We start from the raw sequence: 18954 nt of genomic DNA, 5'->3' as shown, positions 1-18954 counted from the left end.
AAATCAGCAAATTAGAATGATTTCTGAAAGATCATGTGACACTGAAAACTGGAGTAATGATGCTGAAAATACAGCTGCGCATCACATGAATAAATTACACTTTACAATATATTTAAATAGAAAACAGTTATTTTAAATTGTAAAAATATTTCATAATATCACTGTGTTTATCGTATTTTGGATGAAATAAATGCTGCCTTAATGAACACAAGAAACATCTTACTGACCCCAAATCTTTGAGTGTTAGATAAAAGACCCCCAAAAATAAATATACTGTAACTCACATGTTGTCTGAACAATATTTATTTGTGTAACACTAAAGATATTTGTAAAAAACCTTGGGGTCTACAACAACAATTGGCCCCACTGACCGTCATACAAGAGGTTTGTAGGGGTAAAATTTTGGGGTGAAAAATCCCTTTAACAGAATATTTTTTGTATGACTGACAGCATACTATGTGTATGGGATGTACATAGACATGCAAACAGCAACCCTGTGAAAATGCATGAAATGCATTTGCGATGCATGATGAATAACAGCAGGTGCAAATGGGGTCAGAAAGAGTGAGAGCTTTCCCTCTAGAGTGCAAAAGAGACATGTGGACACAACATGTAATTGTACCTTTGCATTTCAGCAGCATTTGGTACCCCTTATTTAGGAATGCCAATATTAGACTTCCTGTAGTGAAATTGTGAGTCAGACGGAGCCAGCCATTCTGTGAGGTGTCACTACAGCCGGAGGGAAATCACCCCTCTCACCCTCATATATCCATGACCAGAAACACCACGGCCGGATTAGTCACGCCTCGGCCCACCTGTATTTACATTAGCAGTGGATTTCACACCCTGATCTCTATTCCACCTCTGTGTCTTACAGTCATGCATTTCAGCTGCTACAGTCCGATCGCCCCGGGTGGTCCTGCGGACGAACATTTTCAAGAGCTGTGCTTTAGTAAAATGAGCCGCGGCGCTTTTTCTTCTTACCAAAAAAGCACAGGTTATCGTGAAATTCAATCATGTGCACTGACACCTCTCTCTTTGTGGTTTTGTGTGTATGTGTTTTCCAGAGGACCAGATCCCTCACGGCTTCCCCACCATAGACATGGGACCGCAGCTGAAGGTTGTGGAGCGAACACGCACTGCTACCATGCTCTGTGCCGCCAGCGGGAACCCTGACCCGGAGATCTCCTGGTTCAAAGACTTCCTGCCTGTCGACATTAACAGCAGCGATGGACGAATCAAGCAGCTCCGTTCAGGTAAAAAGAACTTTGTAAACACACAGAAGGCAAAAACTCTTAAAGAATAAAGAGGCTGATTGTGAACATTAAAGCCGGCGTTATCTGCTGAACGGGATTTTTTATATTTTTTTCTAACCTCCTCTTATTTTAACCTCAATGACAAAGACAATAGAGCACAGTAGTGAGTAACGACTTTTTTCCTTAAGATTTTTTTCCCATTCATTCTATCCGTAAGGATTTCTGAAAATTCTTCAATAAAGAGTTCTAAGGCTTGAACCAAACCAGCTCAAAGATGAATCGCATTGCAACATTGATTCAAAGCGTTTGAAAGTATTTGAACATTTAAAAAAAGGCAACGGTGCAAGACTGTGTGCTTATTTCATGAGGAAACGATAGGAATCGGAAATGACGGTATAAAACAAAATTATTGCCTGCGTACTAGTGTTCAAATGTTTAAGGTCTGTAAGATACTTTTATTCAGATAGTATTTATTAAATTGTTCAAAAGTGACAGTAAAGAGATTTATAATGTTATAGAAGATTCCGGTAGCACTTTATTTTACTGTCCTTTTACTCATGTACATACTATGTTCTTATTTTACTAATTACAATAACTAGGTACAAACTAGGTACTAACCATGAACCTACTACTAAACCTAACCCTATCCCATGTAGTTATCTTATATTACCAGTACTTTCTTAGGTAAGTACACTGTAAGTACATGGAAGTACACATACTTTAAAATAAAGTGCAAACAAGATTTCTATTTTAAATTAATCTGGTTCTTCTAAAAAAAAAAAAAAAAAATTGTATTAGAGTTTTCACAAAAATATAGGGAAGCATAACTGTTTTTGACATTGATAATAATAAATAAAAGACTGGAGTAATGTCTGCAAAAAATTTAGCTTTGCATTACATTAATAAATAATATTTTGAAATACATTACTATGGGAAACAGTTATTTTAAATTGTAATACTATTACTGTTTTATGGTCAAATAAATGCAGCATACTTTTAACCTCTTTGATTATCACATGCTTGTTTTACAGTCGCTAAATCTCTATGGAGGGAATAAATGGATTTTTCACTTCTGGAATTGTGGTGCAGTACAACAAGTGACATTCCAGTTCCAAATGAGCCTTCGGTTTCATTTCATGTCTTAAAGTAAACGGAAACAAACAGGAAGACAGAGTGGCTGGTAGTTATTATTCACATAACCCTCCGGTTAGGACACACAAACATGATTAACATGACAGCACAGTGATTTGTTTTGATTAGAATCGTCTGCCTTTGTCAACAATCATTTCCTGCATCAATCTTCAAACAGCTCCGTATTTGTCAAATTATTCCCTGTCGGCCAATCCATCTTGCAGCTACCAGACAATCACATAATTTATTTGTTTGGATACAGTCCATTATTTGATCCTGAGATTAGCTTTGCTCTCCAGCCATTAGTGCAAAGGCCTTTTTCCATTAACGAAAGCTAATGAAACAATTTTTCAATTCGTGACCTTTACAGAACGCCTATGAACAAATAGGAAAAGCACTCATGATTCATACCTCCCGCTTCAAAGAGAACCTTAATCTCACTGGAGCATGTCATTGTGCATGAGCAATTACCACCAGCCTCGCCAAAGCAGGTGATTCTGCCCAGGACATCAATCAACAATCTGTTTACAATGCAGGCTGGGTGATACGCAGACAGTTAGACTGAACCTGATAAAGAGAGATGGGAAATGTAATCCTGCTTCTCTCAATGTAAACACAAACAATAATCTACGTCAGGATTCAAGCTTCCTACACACATGAGCCAAAGGCCTTTCAGATATTCAAGTGTAATACTGTGGACCCTTTTCACATTGTGCTCCAGTAGCAAATTGAAAAAGCCACAGTAGCGTTTCTATTACTTTCCAACAGAGAAATAAAATATCAAGAGATTTAATACGGTGGTCAGAAGAGAGAACGGTGTTAAATTTCCCATCAGTACCGTAGCTGTATTAGAAAAACCCTGTTTTCTGTAATTTAATGGCAATGTAATATAACACAGTGTTTTTTAAACTATGTAAATTCAGTAAATACAGCATCACAAACTTCTATATTTGCAATGTTAATAATCTGGGACTAAAACTAAAAGAAGAAGAAGAAAAAAACAGTCAGAACAAGTTTTCTTTGCTTTTTAACGTTAACCATAGAGTTATTTATGGAAACCACAGGTAAGATTCTCTTTTGAAATTTTGTTGACACCTGATTTATGAACCATTCTCATTACAAAACAGATTTTTGGCACATGTTGCATTTTTAAATGCATGTTATAAATGATTCAAACTTTACAGCGCTTACGGAAATGTAGTTTGTGTGGAGCAGCATTTAATGCAATTTCACTTTAAAACACACAGCTCATCAGATTATATATTTACATAATTATAGTGATATGATAGTTGTGCTAAACTATATTGCTTTTTCAGCCATTGTTACAATTACTTTATCAGGTGATTAACAGAGTTTGATGTTTTTTTTAATTTCTTCACTTAACATTTGTGCTACGGTCATGAATGATGCCTCAAATCAAGCAGTTTCTTGAGGTTTGCAATTACTTTTATAAACAATCAAAACATTTTTGTCTGACAGATGATAGATATGCATTACCGATTTTTACCCACTACGCCACAGTAAGCTCTCAGGCCGAGGTGATTTATGATGATTGGTGTGCAGATCTTTATGAACAGAGATGTGTCGGGCTGATTATTGATTTCCCCTCAGTAAGATAATGGATGTCCAGCTTAGCTGCTGTTTAACATCTTAAATGCAGCAAGGATTAATAGTGACTGTCTCTCGACTGCCGGCGAATGGAGAACTCTTACTACCAACTGCAAAAATTAACACATACTCACGTTTTCTCCCTCTAGCCATAGTGAAGATATAGTAAAGTCTTACTATTTTTCATTATGCTCGTGCTACACTGCAGACTCACCTTAAAGTCCTCAATCCTGTCCTGTACTGGACATCCTGGGCTTTCTGAGGGTCCCTGTGTACGCCAGGCTCTCTGTAAACTGCTGATGGACCACAATCCACACAGTTTACAGGGGCTTCCTCATGTCTCTGACCCCCTTCCCAAATCCGCACTGTTTTCACATGGTGGAGTGTTGACTTATGATCCAGATTGACATGAATCTGCATCATAGTCAACATATGGACTCCATATGGACTCTTTTTGATTCAATTCTAAAGCATCTTCACATGTTGATATGTTGCAAAGGATCTTTGAAAAAAAGCACTCCTAGGAATTTACTACAGGCTTGTAAATCGTAATTATTTTACGATTTTAGTCAGAAGAAAAACCCAGACAAACAACAAAATGGCAAGTATCTGAAGCTTTTTCCAAAGTTAAACAAGTCTCTTTTGAAAGTAATAAGACTCAAGGGTCGGTCAATGCAATGAGATTGAACTATCACTTTGCACAAAAAGGTTTTCTTCTGTGTTGCATCAGACAACTGTATTTATTTAGCACAGCTGTGGTCTGATCCAAAGGCCAAAGTTGTGCTGGATGTAGAATGTGCACCACTCTAAAAATAGCAGAAGACCCTTGTGCAGAGAGGGATGAAATTATTACTGGCTCACAAGAATGAGTCATTTAAAGGCTAACATATACTCTACTCAAGTACGTGAACTCAGAGACTTAAGTACAAGGGACATTATTGCAGATAGCACTGTTTTCTTTTTCAGGTCCACCACTGTCATGTTTTGCTGTGCAATTTAGTTCAGATTAATTAAATTTATAGCGTGTTTATAACCAGCTACCTGAATAATAACAAATATATTTTGATTGCGCAGCCATTTAGCACAGTAATTCTCTGGAGTACCAGAGAACATCATTTATGCACAGCAGGACCATGCACACTTGCATAGAGTATGTTTCTGGCCTGAAGCAGCGATGTAAGCTACATAATGTGAATTAACACACACTAAGAACAGAAGAGCCAAAAGTCTTCTAGGGAAGATTGTACATGCCGCTTCTTAAATAAGAAATCTATTTCTGCTGTTCATCTTACTCTCCTATTCTCTCTCTCTCTCTCTCTCTCTCTCCTCTCACTTTCACACTAACAGTTCTCTTTAATCTTATTTGCATTCATATTACCTCACCAGGTGGTACACCAATCAGAGGTAAGAATGCTGAAAACAGAAAATATCCAAATGCGTCATCTTTCGATTCCTCTCTCACCCCCAAGTGTCCCCCTCCATCACCCTGTCCCCACCTTCTCTCTCATTCTGGAGTCTTTATCTTTGTCTTCCTCTTGTCTTCGATCCGGCCTCGTCTCTGTGCATGAACCTCTGCTCGTCTGTCTCACTAATAAACATCTGATTCAGTCTTACTGAAAATAATACATCACTATACTAAACAAAAGTCAAAACAAAGATGCATCTGAATAACATTTTTGATGGATTTCACAAAACCTGCCATAAACACATCCGTAATATTCGCCACAATATCTGAAATGACATTTAGCATAAATTAAATTGATATATATATTTAAAAAATCTGTTTTTTAAATTTTTTAATTATTATATTTATACAACTTTTATACTTATTCAATTTGAGTTACATTATAAATTATTTTTAATTTATTACCTTGTGTGAATGCTTAATAGCAATAGTCACTTGTATTTTACTATATATATATATATATATATATATATATATATATAATTTATACTTAATGTATTGATATTCATTTACTTTTATCTGTGCTATATTATAGTATAATATTAATCTTTATAAAATGTTATTTTGAGTATCATCGAGAATGGCAGTAGTTTTAAAAAATGCAAAAGTAAAATGTCTGGATACATAACAGTAAGAATTTGGGGAATGTCCTTAAGTGTCATTTTCCGCTCAACTGACCTTTACTTACTGGCCAGATGATTGACGATCTGTCCGATCAATAACTGAGCAGAGCCACTATGTGGCTTCGGAAATTGTGAGATACCTGGAAAACATCTTATTCCCCGCAGCCAAAAAATATAATGTCATTATGTAAGTTTGTATTCAACGAATGCTTCTCATCTCCAGGCATTTAGCTGAAGAGTCCAGAACAGCCAAACTGAGGGATAGAAAGCTCACTGCTGATATGACAGGACTGATGTAGAAGGAAAGAATTGCAAGATCTGACTGTAACTATGAGTCGGTCTCTTCAGAGGGAACGTCAGGGCGGAAAAAGTGAGCTGAGACTGAGAGAGGGCAGAACAGCATCCTTCAACATCAGTCTGACACTTGCGCTTCAGATGATAGAAAGAAAAGCTGGCTTTCCTGATGACTAGAGAAGAAGAGACAGTTGATCTGTTCCAAACGCTGCTGAGCTGCATTTGAAAGTACTGTATCAAAAAGCCATTGCAAACAGCAAAATTAAAAAGATACCTAATTTTGACCAAAATCTAAAATCACTTTAAAGAATCAATAAGGAAGGAAGATACTGTAAGTTTGAAATTTGTAAAATAGCTTTTTATCACACAGGAATACTTTTTACCACTAGTTCAACTAAATAAAGAGCAAAACACATGCATTAAGTGTGATTTATGCTTTATCTGTGTATTTTATTATGCTTACACAGAGGATGATGGGAACAGTAGTTTTAAATAACTGGTGGTGTTTACTTTTAGATTTATGCATTTTTCAAAAACTTTTATCCAAAGCAATTTGCACTGTATTTAAGCTACACGTTGATCCCAGTGTTATTTTAGAATTATATATTTAGTATCATAATTTTGAATTAGTATTTATTTTTATATTTACTGTTTACATAATAATTTAAATTAGAAGTTTTAGTATTTACATTTTTATTATTTTTATTATATAGTATGTCTTTATAGTTTCCATTAAGTTTTAGTTTTAGTTACTTATTTTTATTACTTATTTATTTATAATTTATTTTATTTAATTTATTTATTATTATTTATTTTTTTTACTTCAGGTAATGTTTATTTCAAAGTATTCAAGGTTTTATTTTAAGTATTGACTTTATTTATAGCTTGAGTTTTAGTTAAAGATAATAATCCTGGATCTTTAAATAGATGCTTTTACAGTTCACATGTGTTTGGAACAGATCTCATATGAGTGTGTTTGTGTTTGTGTTTATGTGTGCTGTAAGTGTTTTAAAGAGTCATTCTTCTGAGTAATCGACTCATGGAGCGAGGTTAATGCTCAGGTCTCATACACTCAAATGCACACGTTCAAATCCATCCCATAATGCATTTCAGGAACACTTCTGAAATACACATTGACAACATTTTTAGTTCTCTCAGTGTGCTTCCATCATCCACAGATTGCATGATGTATGTCACATCACGCAAACAAACAGCACTGCCATAATAAAACACCTAATGAGCTAATGACTTTTGTCAAAACAAAATGTGTATGAACTTTTTGTGTTAATTTATGTGTGTTATCAACAGAAGGCCAAATCTAGGTAAGTGACAGTGAAAAGACGGAGATAATAAACTTCAAAAACTTTAACATATTGCAGTCAGAAAAAAACATCCTTTTAGTTTTAGTTCACCTGGATTTGCTTTTTTTTGCAGGATTTCTCGTCAGTGGATGCGTTGAGGATGTATTGACAGTAGTTGCAGCAGCTGTATTATGTCTTGATAGATTCATTCTCTAAGAGCACGTCTTTGTCTCGGCTCGCAGAATAGCAGAGCTTATGTGCAGTGACGTTTATATAGCTGGCATAGCCTGCAGGTCTTTTTATTTGCCACTTTGAATAAATAACTCAGTTTGCTTTAGATTTATTGAATTATGGAGTGAAATATGTTGCTCTTTTCTTTTTGTGTGTGTGTGTGTTTAGAGAGACGAGAAAGGTCATATGCCAGCCAGCTGAGTGTTAGTCAGTTTGTATTTGTTGTTTAGGCAGAAAATTATTTTCTTTTCCTCAGGCCGCCCTCGTTTAAAACGACGGAGGTTGAGATTGTTTGTGAGTGTGTGAGAGAGCTTTTGTGATTGTGTGTGTTGTGTTTGCAGGGGCTCTGCAGATTGAGAACAGCGAGGAATCGGACCAGGGCAAGTATGAGTGTGTGGCGGTGAACAGCGCAGGAACACGCTACTCCGCTCCTGCCAACCTCTACGTCAGAGGTAAGATCTGCAACCAAATCTAAAACCCCACCCCGTTTCACCTTGATCTGCTTTCCATACAGGCTTTACCACAGCCAGAACAGGACCTGTCACGCAAAAGCTCACATTTCTCTTTAATCACCCATTTGTCTTAAGACAGGTCTGCAGCAGAGAACTGCTCCATTGTTTTCTAATTTTGATGAATAATAAATGAATATTTATTTGGTGTATATTTTATTTTGTTTTAATTTTTTTTATAAATAGTAATGCATAGTTAACAGTATTTGCCTAAACATATTTACTTCTTTGTATCATATTTACCACACATTTCTACCACAGTAGAACTTGTTAAATTTAACTTATAAATAAAAAAATTTAAGTAAACACTTAAAATGTATACATTACTATATAAAGTTATATATATATATATATATATATATATATATATATATATATATATATAGTGATCATTATGTAGATTTAACAAGACAAACATATCATTTTACTGTACAATACTTGTAGCGAAAAGTATTATACACCTTATAAATTACTTTTTTTATCCAACTTGTATTTTAAGGTAATATATGTATTTTACAGATTTATTTTATTATAGATCATATATTGCCACTAAAGTGAAAATTTTTAGCAAACAAACCTTTGAATAAGTGGATTGTTAAATCTTGATTCAGTTATTTGAAATTAACAATTTGAAAGAACTAATTCACTTATGTTAGTCAAACTTCCCAACTTATTTACTGTGAAATTACAACTTTACCTGTACAACTGATATACTTTTTAAAAGCTTTTAGATTCAAGTTTAATGTTGTTTAAAGTTTGCATTGCATTAGTTGCTTGTTGTGAACAGGTCAGCCTTTCACCAGAATTTACATCTTAAAAGTCTTAAAGGTACAGTAATAACAGTAGCCTATTTAATTAATGAAGTCAGAGAGAGGTTGAAAATATTAAAGGGGACCTATTATGTTTGCAAATAAACACACCACTGTTAGTACAGTTATCTTTACAGAAAACGCACTCGGTTTAAAAGTCAGTCATCTGATTGTAATGTGCATAAAAAATGCACTTTATTAATTACACAGACAGGAGCACGGCACCATAAAAAATAACTCATGGTACCATCGTATGCTATTACAAACTTTATAAGCACCACTTGTGATTATGAGCTCGACTAATTCCAGCGGTTGACATCACATTGCTTTCATATGCAGATTTAACTCCCACTTTCCTATTCATGATCATTCTGCTACGTAGCACGTGAAGGCAGCATCTGTTAAAACAGACATACAGTGGTAGCTTTAGCAACATTAGCCTTTAAGAGTGCCAAGAAGGTCTTTCAGAAAGGCAATTTGGAAAACTAACCCATGATACTTTCTTCTTCCGGAGATGTAGCTGGATCCCGAACAGTTGGCACTGCTCCATCCTTCAGGAGAAACTTTTGTGCAAAAACTGCTTTATACTGACCCTCATTCACAAAGCAGTCCGGTGTTAATGAGAGAGCTATGTGGATTCATACACCGAACAAAATTATAAAGGCAATACTTTCGTTTTTGCCCCCATTTTTCATGAGCTGAACTCAAAGATCTAAGACTTTCTTTGTGTACACAAAAAGCCTATTTCTCTCAAATATTGTTCACAAATCTGTCTAAATCTGTGTTAGTGAGCACTTCTCCTTTGCCCTCGGCAAATCCATCCACCTCTCAGGTGTGGCATATCAAGATGCTGATTAGACAGCATGATTATTGCACAGGTGTGCCTTAGGCTGGCCACAATAAAAGGCAACTCTAAAATGTGTAGTTTTATCACACAGCACAATGCCACAGATGTCGCTAGTTTTGAGGGAGCATGCAATTGGCATGCTGACTCCAGGAATGTCCACAAGAGCTGTTGCTGTGAATTGAATGTTAATTTCTCTACCATAAGCCATCTTCAAAGGCGTTTCAGAGAATTTGGCAGTACATCCATCTGGCCTCACAACCGCAGACCACGTGTAACCACACCAGCCCAGGACCTCCACATCCAGCATCTTCACCTTCGTCTGAGATCAGCCACCCGGACAGCTGCTGCAACAATCGGTTTGCATAACCAAAGAATTTCTGCACAAATTGTCAGAAACCGTCTCAGGGAAGCTCATCTGCATTCTCGTCGTCCTCATTGAGTTCTCAACCTGACTGCAGCTCGACGTCATAACAGGCTGGAGTGGGCAAATGCTCACATTCGATGGCGTGTTGCACTTTGGAGAGGCGTTCTCTTCATGGATGAATCCCGGTTTTCACTGTACAGGGCAGATGGCAGAAAGCGTGTATGGTGTCGTGTGGGTGAGCAGTTTGCTGATGTCAACGTTGTGGATCAAGTGGCCCATGGTGGCGGTGGGGTTATGGTATGGGCAGGTGTATGTTATGGACAACGAACACAGGTGCATTTTATTAATGGCATTTTGAATGCACAGAGATACCGTGATGAGATCCTGAGGCCCATTGTGCCATTCATCCACCTCATGTTGCAGCATGATAATGCACGGCCCCATGTTGCAAGGATCTGTACACAATTCATGGAAGCTGAAAACATCCCAATTCTTGCATGGCCAGCAAACTCACCGGACATGTCACCCATTGAGAATCGCCGTATACAACAGCGTGTTCCAGTTCCGGCCAATATCCAGCAACTTTACACAGCCACTGAAGAGGAGTCAACAACCAGTCAACAACCTGAGCAACTCTATGCGAAGATGTGTTGCACTGCGTGAGGCAAATGGTGGTCACACCAGATACTGACTGATTTTCAGATCCCCCAATACAGTAAAACTGCACATTTTAGATTGGCCTTTTATTGTGGCCAGCCTAAGGCACACCTGTGCACTAATCATGCTGTCTAATCAGCATCTTGATATGCCACACCTGTGACGTGGATGGATTATCTCTGCAAAGGAGAAGTGCTCACTAACACAGATATAGACAGATTTGTGAACAATATTTGAGAGAAATAGGCCTTTTGTGTACATAGAAAAAGCCTTAGATCTTTAAGTTAAACTCATGAAAAATGGGAGCAAAAACAAATGTGTTGCATTTATAATTTTGTTCAGTATACATCCAGCTAAAGAACACCTAAAGCGCTTGGGAGACATTCTCGTCAGTGCAGCAATGTTGGACTGTGTTCAACTCGCTATGAACTCGCTAAGGGCAGTTCAATGTATAAACGGCAGTGTTTGTCAACTTTCGTGGGCGGGGCCTGTGGCTAATGTGACGTCACATTAGCAGCAATTCTGAAAACAGGTAGTTGAGAGACACAGCTTTTTACTTACTGGGATTAAAAAAAAGGAGTGAGTGGATTTTTATCATTATGGGGTGGCTGTTCACACACTCTGCCAACACACATTTATTTCTAAGTAACATGTGAAAGTGAATTTTGCATAATAGGTCCCCCTTAAATAAAGGTTTTGGTGCTAGAAACCTTTGATTAGCACTGTAAATGGATTTGAGGAACAAGTGCCGAATATATTTAAAATAGTAAAGAGCAGCAAACGAGATAAAATGCCCACTAATGCTGCTGATCATGAAGGCTGGTGGAAATGGCAAAAGTGTTGCCAGGGCATCAAGAAAAGGACAGTGTTGAGACTTGTAGGCTAGAATGGAGAATCCGGTTGAGGAAATTCCCTCATTAATGTCGGGATCTATTACAGCAGATATAGAGACCACTGAAGCCTTGTTTCAAAGAAAAGCCTTTTATTTAACAGCCACTTTTGACTGGCAAGTGCATAAAGGAGACTTCAAATTCAGACCTTCAAACATGGTGATGCGCTGTTCTTTGATAATGTGTTTTGAATAATGCATTCGTGTATGTTTGAACAGAGGAAATGAGAACTAGACACAAATCTATGTCCATAAATTATCTTGGTGTTCTTCCTCGAGCTTTCAACCAATCAGAGGGAAACTCATATAAATGATGCATCGTGTAGATCATATCATATGAATTCTCTCCAGAGATCTCTCCTTTGATCTTTACACAGACTACGCACACTCTCAGGACATAATATATATAGGTGCATCTTACAAAAAAATTTATATTGCGATTTTTTTTATTATTATTATTTTTAGAAACAAACTTTCTTATATTCTACATTCGTAACATGTAAAGTAAAATATTTCACAATTTTTTTTTGTTTTGTTTTAATTTTCATTATTAGAGCTTACAGCTCATGAAAGTCAAAAATCCACTATCTCAAAATATTAGAATATTTAAATTTGAGTTTCATTAAACGTCCATTGCTTTTCAAAGAAAGGCCTTTTATTTAATTTATTTAATTAATTTTTATTCACTTCAAATTCAGAAGTGTCCTTATTCTCTTGTTCTTCGAAACCACAATAATGGGGAAGAATGCTAATTTGGCAATGGTCCAGAAAACAATGATGCCCTCCACAAAGAGGGTAAGTCACAGAAGATCTTTACTCAAAGGGCTGGCTGTTCACAGAGTGCTGTATCAAATCATATTAAATGCAAAGTTGACTGGAAGGAAAAATTGGGTAGGAAAAGTTGCACAAGCAACAGGGATGAACGCAAGCTTGAGAATACTGTCAAGCAAAGCCGATTCAAACACTTGGGAGAGCTTCACAAGGAGTGGACTGAAGCTGGAGTCAGTGCATCAAGATTCACCACACTCAGACGTCATCAAGAAAAGTGCTGCCAAACCACTTCTAAAACAGAAGCAACGTCAGAAGCATCTTACCTTGACAAAGCAGAAAAAGCACTGGAATGTTGCCAAGTGGTCCAAAGTCATCTTTTCAATTAAAAGAAAATTTTTAATTTTAAGACTGAGAGGCACAGACACAAAATTTCAGTGTGAAGTTTCTGAAGTCAGTGATGATTTGGGTGCCGTGTCATCTGCTTGTGTTAATCCATTGTGATTAAACAAGTCCAAAGTCAATGCAGCCGTCTCCCAGGAGGTTTTGGAACACTTTATTCTTCCATCTGCTGACAAGCTTTATGGAGTTGCTGATTTCCTTTTCTAGCAGGACTTAAGCATCTGCCCACAGTACCAAAACCACTTCCAAGTGGTTTGCTGACCATGATATTACTGTGCTTGATTGGCCAGTCAACATGCCTGACCTGATACCCCATGTGGAATCTCAGCAGTGCCACAGGCTGATCGCTTCATGCCACTCCTTACTGATACTGGAGTTTGTGCTAAAGCAGCCCAGACCAAGTACTGAGAGCATAAACGATTATACCTTTAAACATAACTTTACATAACTTGAACTTTTCAGGAGTTTTTTTGATCTTAGGAAATATTCTAATATTTTGAGATACTGTTTTTTTTTTTTACTTTCATGAACTGTAAGATCTAATCATTGAATTTAAAGCAAAAAAAAAAATCTTAGAAATGTTTAACTTTACATGTAATGAATCTAGAATATATGAATATTTAAATGAGTTACCAAACAAAATGAACTTTTTCATGATATATATATATATATATATATATATATATATATATATATATATATATATATATATATATATATATATATATATATATATATTAGATGCATCTGTATGTATGAGTATCTGCTGTATGATGAGACGGGGAGATGTTCTCATTTTGTTAGTCCATGAATCTTTCATTGGTGATGTTGTACTTTTATTGCTTTTCCATTCAAGGATTTACTATTGATGTGACTTCATGGTTAAGTGAACTCTATAGGCTTTTCACCGTGTGTATGCATTAATCTTGCATTGTTATTCTATAACTAATGTTTATAGCTGAACGATATAACCCTTCAAATATAAGGCTATATCTCAATATTTTAGTTTATTTATTTATTTATTTTAATTCAGAGGAATCATCATTCTAATCAAACAAAAGAAAGAAGTCTTTTAAAGAAGAATGTTAAATAAATTAAGATAATAATTAAGTTTTTGTTGTTGTTATTGTTGTTGTTGTTGTTGTTTTACAGGAAATTAATGAGAAAAATATTTAATCAGTTTCACTTATTTATTTTAATAATTATAAATAGTAAAGTAGTTAAAGGGATAGTTCACTTTCAAATTAAATTTTGATATGTTTTAGCTTACCTCAAGGGCATCCAAGATGAAGGTGTCTTTGTTTCCGCAGTAGCTTTAATTTTGATATTTTTAGGTCAAACCGTTCTTGTCTGTGACTCATATAATGGAGGTCTATGGTTACCACCTCAAAGAGCACGCACAGAGAAGTCCAAATTAAACAATTCCCCATCGTAAGTACACATTGATGACCTAAGACACGAAACTAGTGGTTTGTGTAAGAAAACAAACAGTATTTATATCGTTTTTACCTTTTGTACACAACCACGTCCAAGTGATCTGAGGGTGCATCCTCGTCGTCGTCTTGTAGTTGTGGCATTGCTATGTTCCATTCATGACAACATATGCTCTCCACTTCTGTTGGCATCTCACAACACTTGCTACTAAACACCACCAATTTTGAAGAGATCTCTGTCTCTCTGAGGCTTGAAGACGTGCTGCTGCAGCGAATCGCTCCTGAGTACTTGATCTGTGTATTCTGGTTCAAATAAATATGGTTGTGAAAAAAATTCAATGTTGTCTGTTGATATATCGAAATCGTCTTGCATTGTGATTTCCTGTATGTTTAAATATGTTTAGATCTTTACAGTAAAAGGTAACACTTCCGAAATCTGTGTAAACAATGAGTGATGTACACACGTGAGAGATCACTTGCGCAGACTAAGCCAGAGCGCGCGCACACGTCACACACCAGGAAGCACTCGCGCCCTCAGATCACTTGGACGTGGTTGTGTATAAGAGGTAAAAATTATATAAATACTGTTCGTTTTCTTACACAAACTGCTCGTTTCATGTCTTAGGTCATCAATGTGTACTTACGATGGGGAATTGTTTAATTTGGACTCCTCTGTGTATGCTCTTTGAGGTGGTGACCATAGACCTCCATTATATAGAACGGTTTGACCTAAAAATATAAAAATGGAAACTACTGCGGAAACAAAGACACCTAAATCGTGGATGCCCTTGAGGTAAGCTAAAACATATCAAAATTTAATTTGAAAGTGAACTATCCTTTAAAGTACAGTAAATGTAACAGTGTTTGCTAGACATAATAGTATTTCCCTTCATACACATTTTAATTAAAGTCTTTAAGGCATATATCCATGAATGTTTTGATTCTTGAATGAATTCATTGAAATTGACAGTTTAAAAGAACTGATTCACTGAAGTGAATCAAGCCTACAACTCCATCAATGTTTTCAATGCAGAGGTTTAAATCAGTGATGCTTTTAAAATATTGCTCATTTAAACCTCAAGCAACAGGTGCAAAGCCAATTTTATATTCCCAGCCAAATAATATTGCATGTATAGTGTAAATATTTGATATATCGGCCAGCTCTGCTAATAAGAATGTTTCTGTATGCTGTTATGTGTTTTTGTTCTTCTTTATAGTCTGACTAACAGAGTCTCTCTCCAGGTGCTCAAACTTCACGAACACACACGTACTCTAACAGATCTCTTCTGAACGCTGTGTGTGGGCCTGTGTGTATTTGTTTAGTGCATTTCCTGCTCATCTCTCTTTTACTCTAATTCTTTTTTTTTCTTTGGGTTCAACTGCAGTGAGTAGATGTTTATCACTGTACTGTATATAGGATGGGTCATTCCATAATTGCTTATCCTTTCATGTGAAAGATTGTGTGTCTGTTCACTCTCATTCTCATGTGCCTTATCACACCGAGACCCTCAAGCACTGTTGAGGGTCTTGCATCATGCTTCTTCTGTGTGTGTGTGTGTGTGTTAGTGTGTGTTCTTCTGTATATTTGGAAGGTTTAGGCAGAAAGAGATTGCAGAAGGACATACTATCGGTTAATTCATTAGTTTTATAGGCACACAGGTGTACTTAATAAATTCAGTACTTTTCTTAATTCAAATTTTATTTTATTTTTTCTTGTAGGGTAGGGTTTGGGTTAGTCTATAGTAATTATGTAGTCATTTGTTCCTGAGGTTAGTTACCACCCCAGCAAGGCAAGAACGCAAGTTTGAGTACCGTATTTTCTGGAATATAAGTCACTTGTAATGGGCTGCAAACTAATACTCCAAAGTGAATTGTGAGATGCATTTAAGAAATGTTATTATAGGTTTGGTGTCCAAATAGCATAAATGTTGCTTATGATGAATGGCACTAATGTTAATAGTGTTTATAATGTTTGTAAACCTTTCACTAACTGATATTTTATTATCTCTAAATGTAATAATGGCATGCAACTGTAAACATGTGACCAATGCAAATCTTTTTTCTCTCAGCAATGCAATTTTGACCCTGTGCAACTAATTTTTCAGAAAATACAGTATGCGCTTGCAATGCATCACCTTCATATCTGGCCTGTATGTGATGCATAATCTGTCATAAAATTTACAATACAAGAAAAAATCTAGTAAATAATGGATGTGTGAGTGTGTTTTGGTGCTGTGATTGTGTCCATGTTCTTATCTCACATCTTTTAAATGGATAAGCGGAATATTTGCCTGTTTTACTCTCTCTGTTTCTCCTTGTCTTCCTCCTCCTCCTCCTCCTCCTCCTCCTCCTCTCTTCTCTTTTGTTTCCCTTCTTCCATCATCATTGCACCCTGCCATCCAAAATCAATCCACTCCTCACTGTCAGACCAGCGGGAAGGTGCGTTCTTTTCACTATCTCTCCTCCTACACAGAGGGCCGGCCGGTGGACGGGAGGCGGCGTGCGTCCCCTGCTGTTGTGTGCCAGTCTCTCTGGAGCTCTGCTCTACCTGAATCTCTCACATCCTCACCTTCCACATGCATGCTGCTACTGCTGCCTCGCATTTCAGCCTGGCCTTTTTCTTCATGTTGCATGTGTCAGAACTCTGGATGTTTTGTTGTTAGCAGACATTTGTAGTTTTGTCTGGGGTGTAAAGAGCCCTAAAGCAACTTCAGGGATCTTTAAGGCTGTTTTCACACATTTGATTGCTCAGACTGAACCCTAGATCGAGGGAAGGGTTTTTTTGTTTGTTTGTTTTTTTACTCAAAACTATGGTGCACATTTTAAATTAATGAAAACCTGTGTTCAGTGTTTCAGTAATTTTTTTATTATTTTTTTATTTAATTTTTTTGCCAGATTCATTCATACCAGTTGCAAATTGCAAAAGTCCTAACAAAAAAATCCATGTGGTTCTTTTTTATATATAATTGAGTCTACACTTCTGAGTTTGATTTGTTTTATGTTATTTGGCTTTGAACCACAGTACAAGTACAGTTTATAACTAGAGCAGAGTAATGACACTTTGCATTTATATATATGGTTTTGTTCCTTTGGTTTTGACCTATGAAGGTCTATGAAAAAAAAGGACAGAGGACAAAATGACAATATATATATATATATATATATATATATATATATATATATATATATATATATATTAGGGGTGCAATGGTATGTGTATTCGTACCGGACCGTTTCGGTACATGGCTGATTCTAAGGCCGGTGACACACTGGCTGCGTGGCGTGAGCGTGACGTTTCTGCTGCGTTTCTGCTGCGTGTCAGTTGCGTGACGGCTGCTTCGCGTTTTCTGTGTCTTTACACACCAGAATCGTGCCTGACGCGCTGCTGCTACTGTAGGTGACATAGAGGGAGACCGCCGCCAGACCAGGATCTTGTCTTCACGACAACAATATCTATACTTCATGTTGAGCATAAATATAAAGCCTACTGATAAAGGACACCGTCAACAGTATTGACGGCAAAATGTTTGACAGGTGCAATATACCAGTGTGTCACCGGCCTAAGGTTTTCAAAAGGCATCACGCGAGTGTGAACATCACTACAACTAGGAAAAAAACGATTGTAATTCAAACGCAGCTCCCGTCAGCATTTAAAAAGACCTTTGCTTTTAATTCCGATCGGTCCAACGCAATAACGAAATCTGAGCAGGTCTAAAAACTGAAACTCTTCATGCTGCACTTTACACTTTGGAAAAGTTATATATATGTTTTAAATATGAGCAGACCTACAAGCTGGGATTGGTAATGCTGCACTGTAATCATAGTTATTTATTTATATTTTTCATTATATTTTATTATATGATATTGGTTTGAGACTGAGAGTATTTTATTTAGTGGAGAACTTTGCAGCAGTATTTTATTTCTTATTCTTTTTTAATTTGATATATATTTTATTAAAAAGTATTTTAAAAAAGTGTAAAGAAATTGTTAAAAAACGTTTATAGTAATAAACAACCTGCAGTTTAATGTTTGCATTTCTTTCCCCTACTGTACCGAAAATGAACCGAACCGTGACTTTAAAACCGAGGTACATACCGAACCGTGATTTTTGCGTACCGTTACACCCCTAATATATATATATATATATATATATATATATATATAACATATTTAACTAAAATTAAAATGGAAACTGATTTTTAAAAATTATCTAAAATATTAATAAATACTATAATAGTATACTATCACTATATAAAAATAAAGTTTTAACTAAAAAACAGAATTACACCTGCATTTATCTACTGGTTTCATCACAAAAGATGGCAAGCATGTGAAGTGTGAAAACACCCTTGAGGATTTTAGCCAGA

At 36.3% G+C, this 18954-nt stretch overlaps 1 protein-coding gene across 5 annotated transcripts in view; it reads left to right on the top strand.

Moving 5' to 3' along the window:
* LOC132090940 (receptor-type tyrosine-protein phosphatase F-like) overlaps positions 1-18954 on the top strand; it is a 219516-nt gene that overhangs the window by 121388 nt on the left and 79174 nt on the right. For 2 of the 5 annotated variants that reach the window (XM_059497708.1, XM_059497710.1), the window contains exons 5-7: positions 1068-1256; positions 5382-5399; positions 8251-8361. In XM_059497708.1, the coding sequence (XP_059353691.1) occupies positions 1068-1256; positions 5382-5399; positions 8251-8361 (318 nt within the window). Of the gene's footprint in view, positions 1-1067; positions 1257-5381; positions 5400-8250; positions 8362-17014; positions 17027-18954 lie in introns of all 5 variants that reach the window. The other 3 variants (XM_059497709.1, XM_059497711.1, XM_059497707.1) reach the window with 2 other exon arrangements.

Source organism: Carassius carassius, chromosome 17, assembly GCF_963082965.1.
Source record: "Carassius carassius chromosome 17, fCarCar2.1, whole genome shotgun sequence".
Classification (NCBI taxonomy): Eukaryota; Metazoa; Chordata; class Actinopteri; order Cypriniformes; family Cyprinidae; genus Carassius; species Carassius carassius.
Note: the sequence above shows the minus strand (reverse complement) of the source record. Positions and strands in the feature narration are given on the sequence as shown.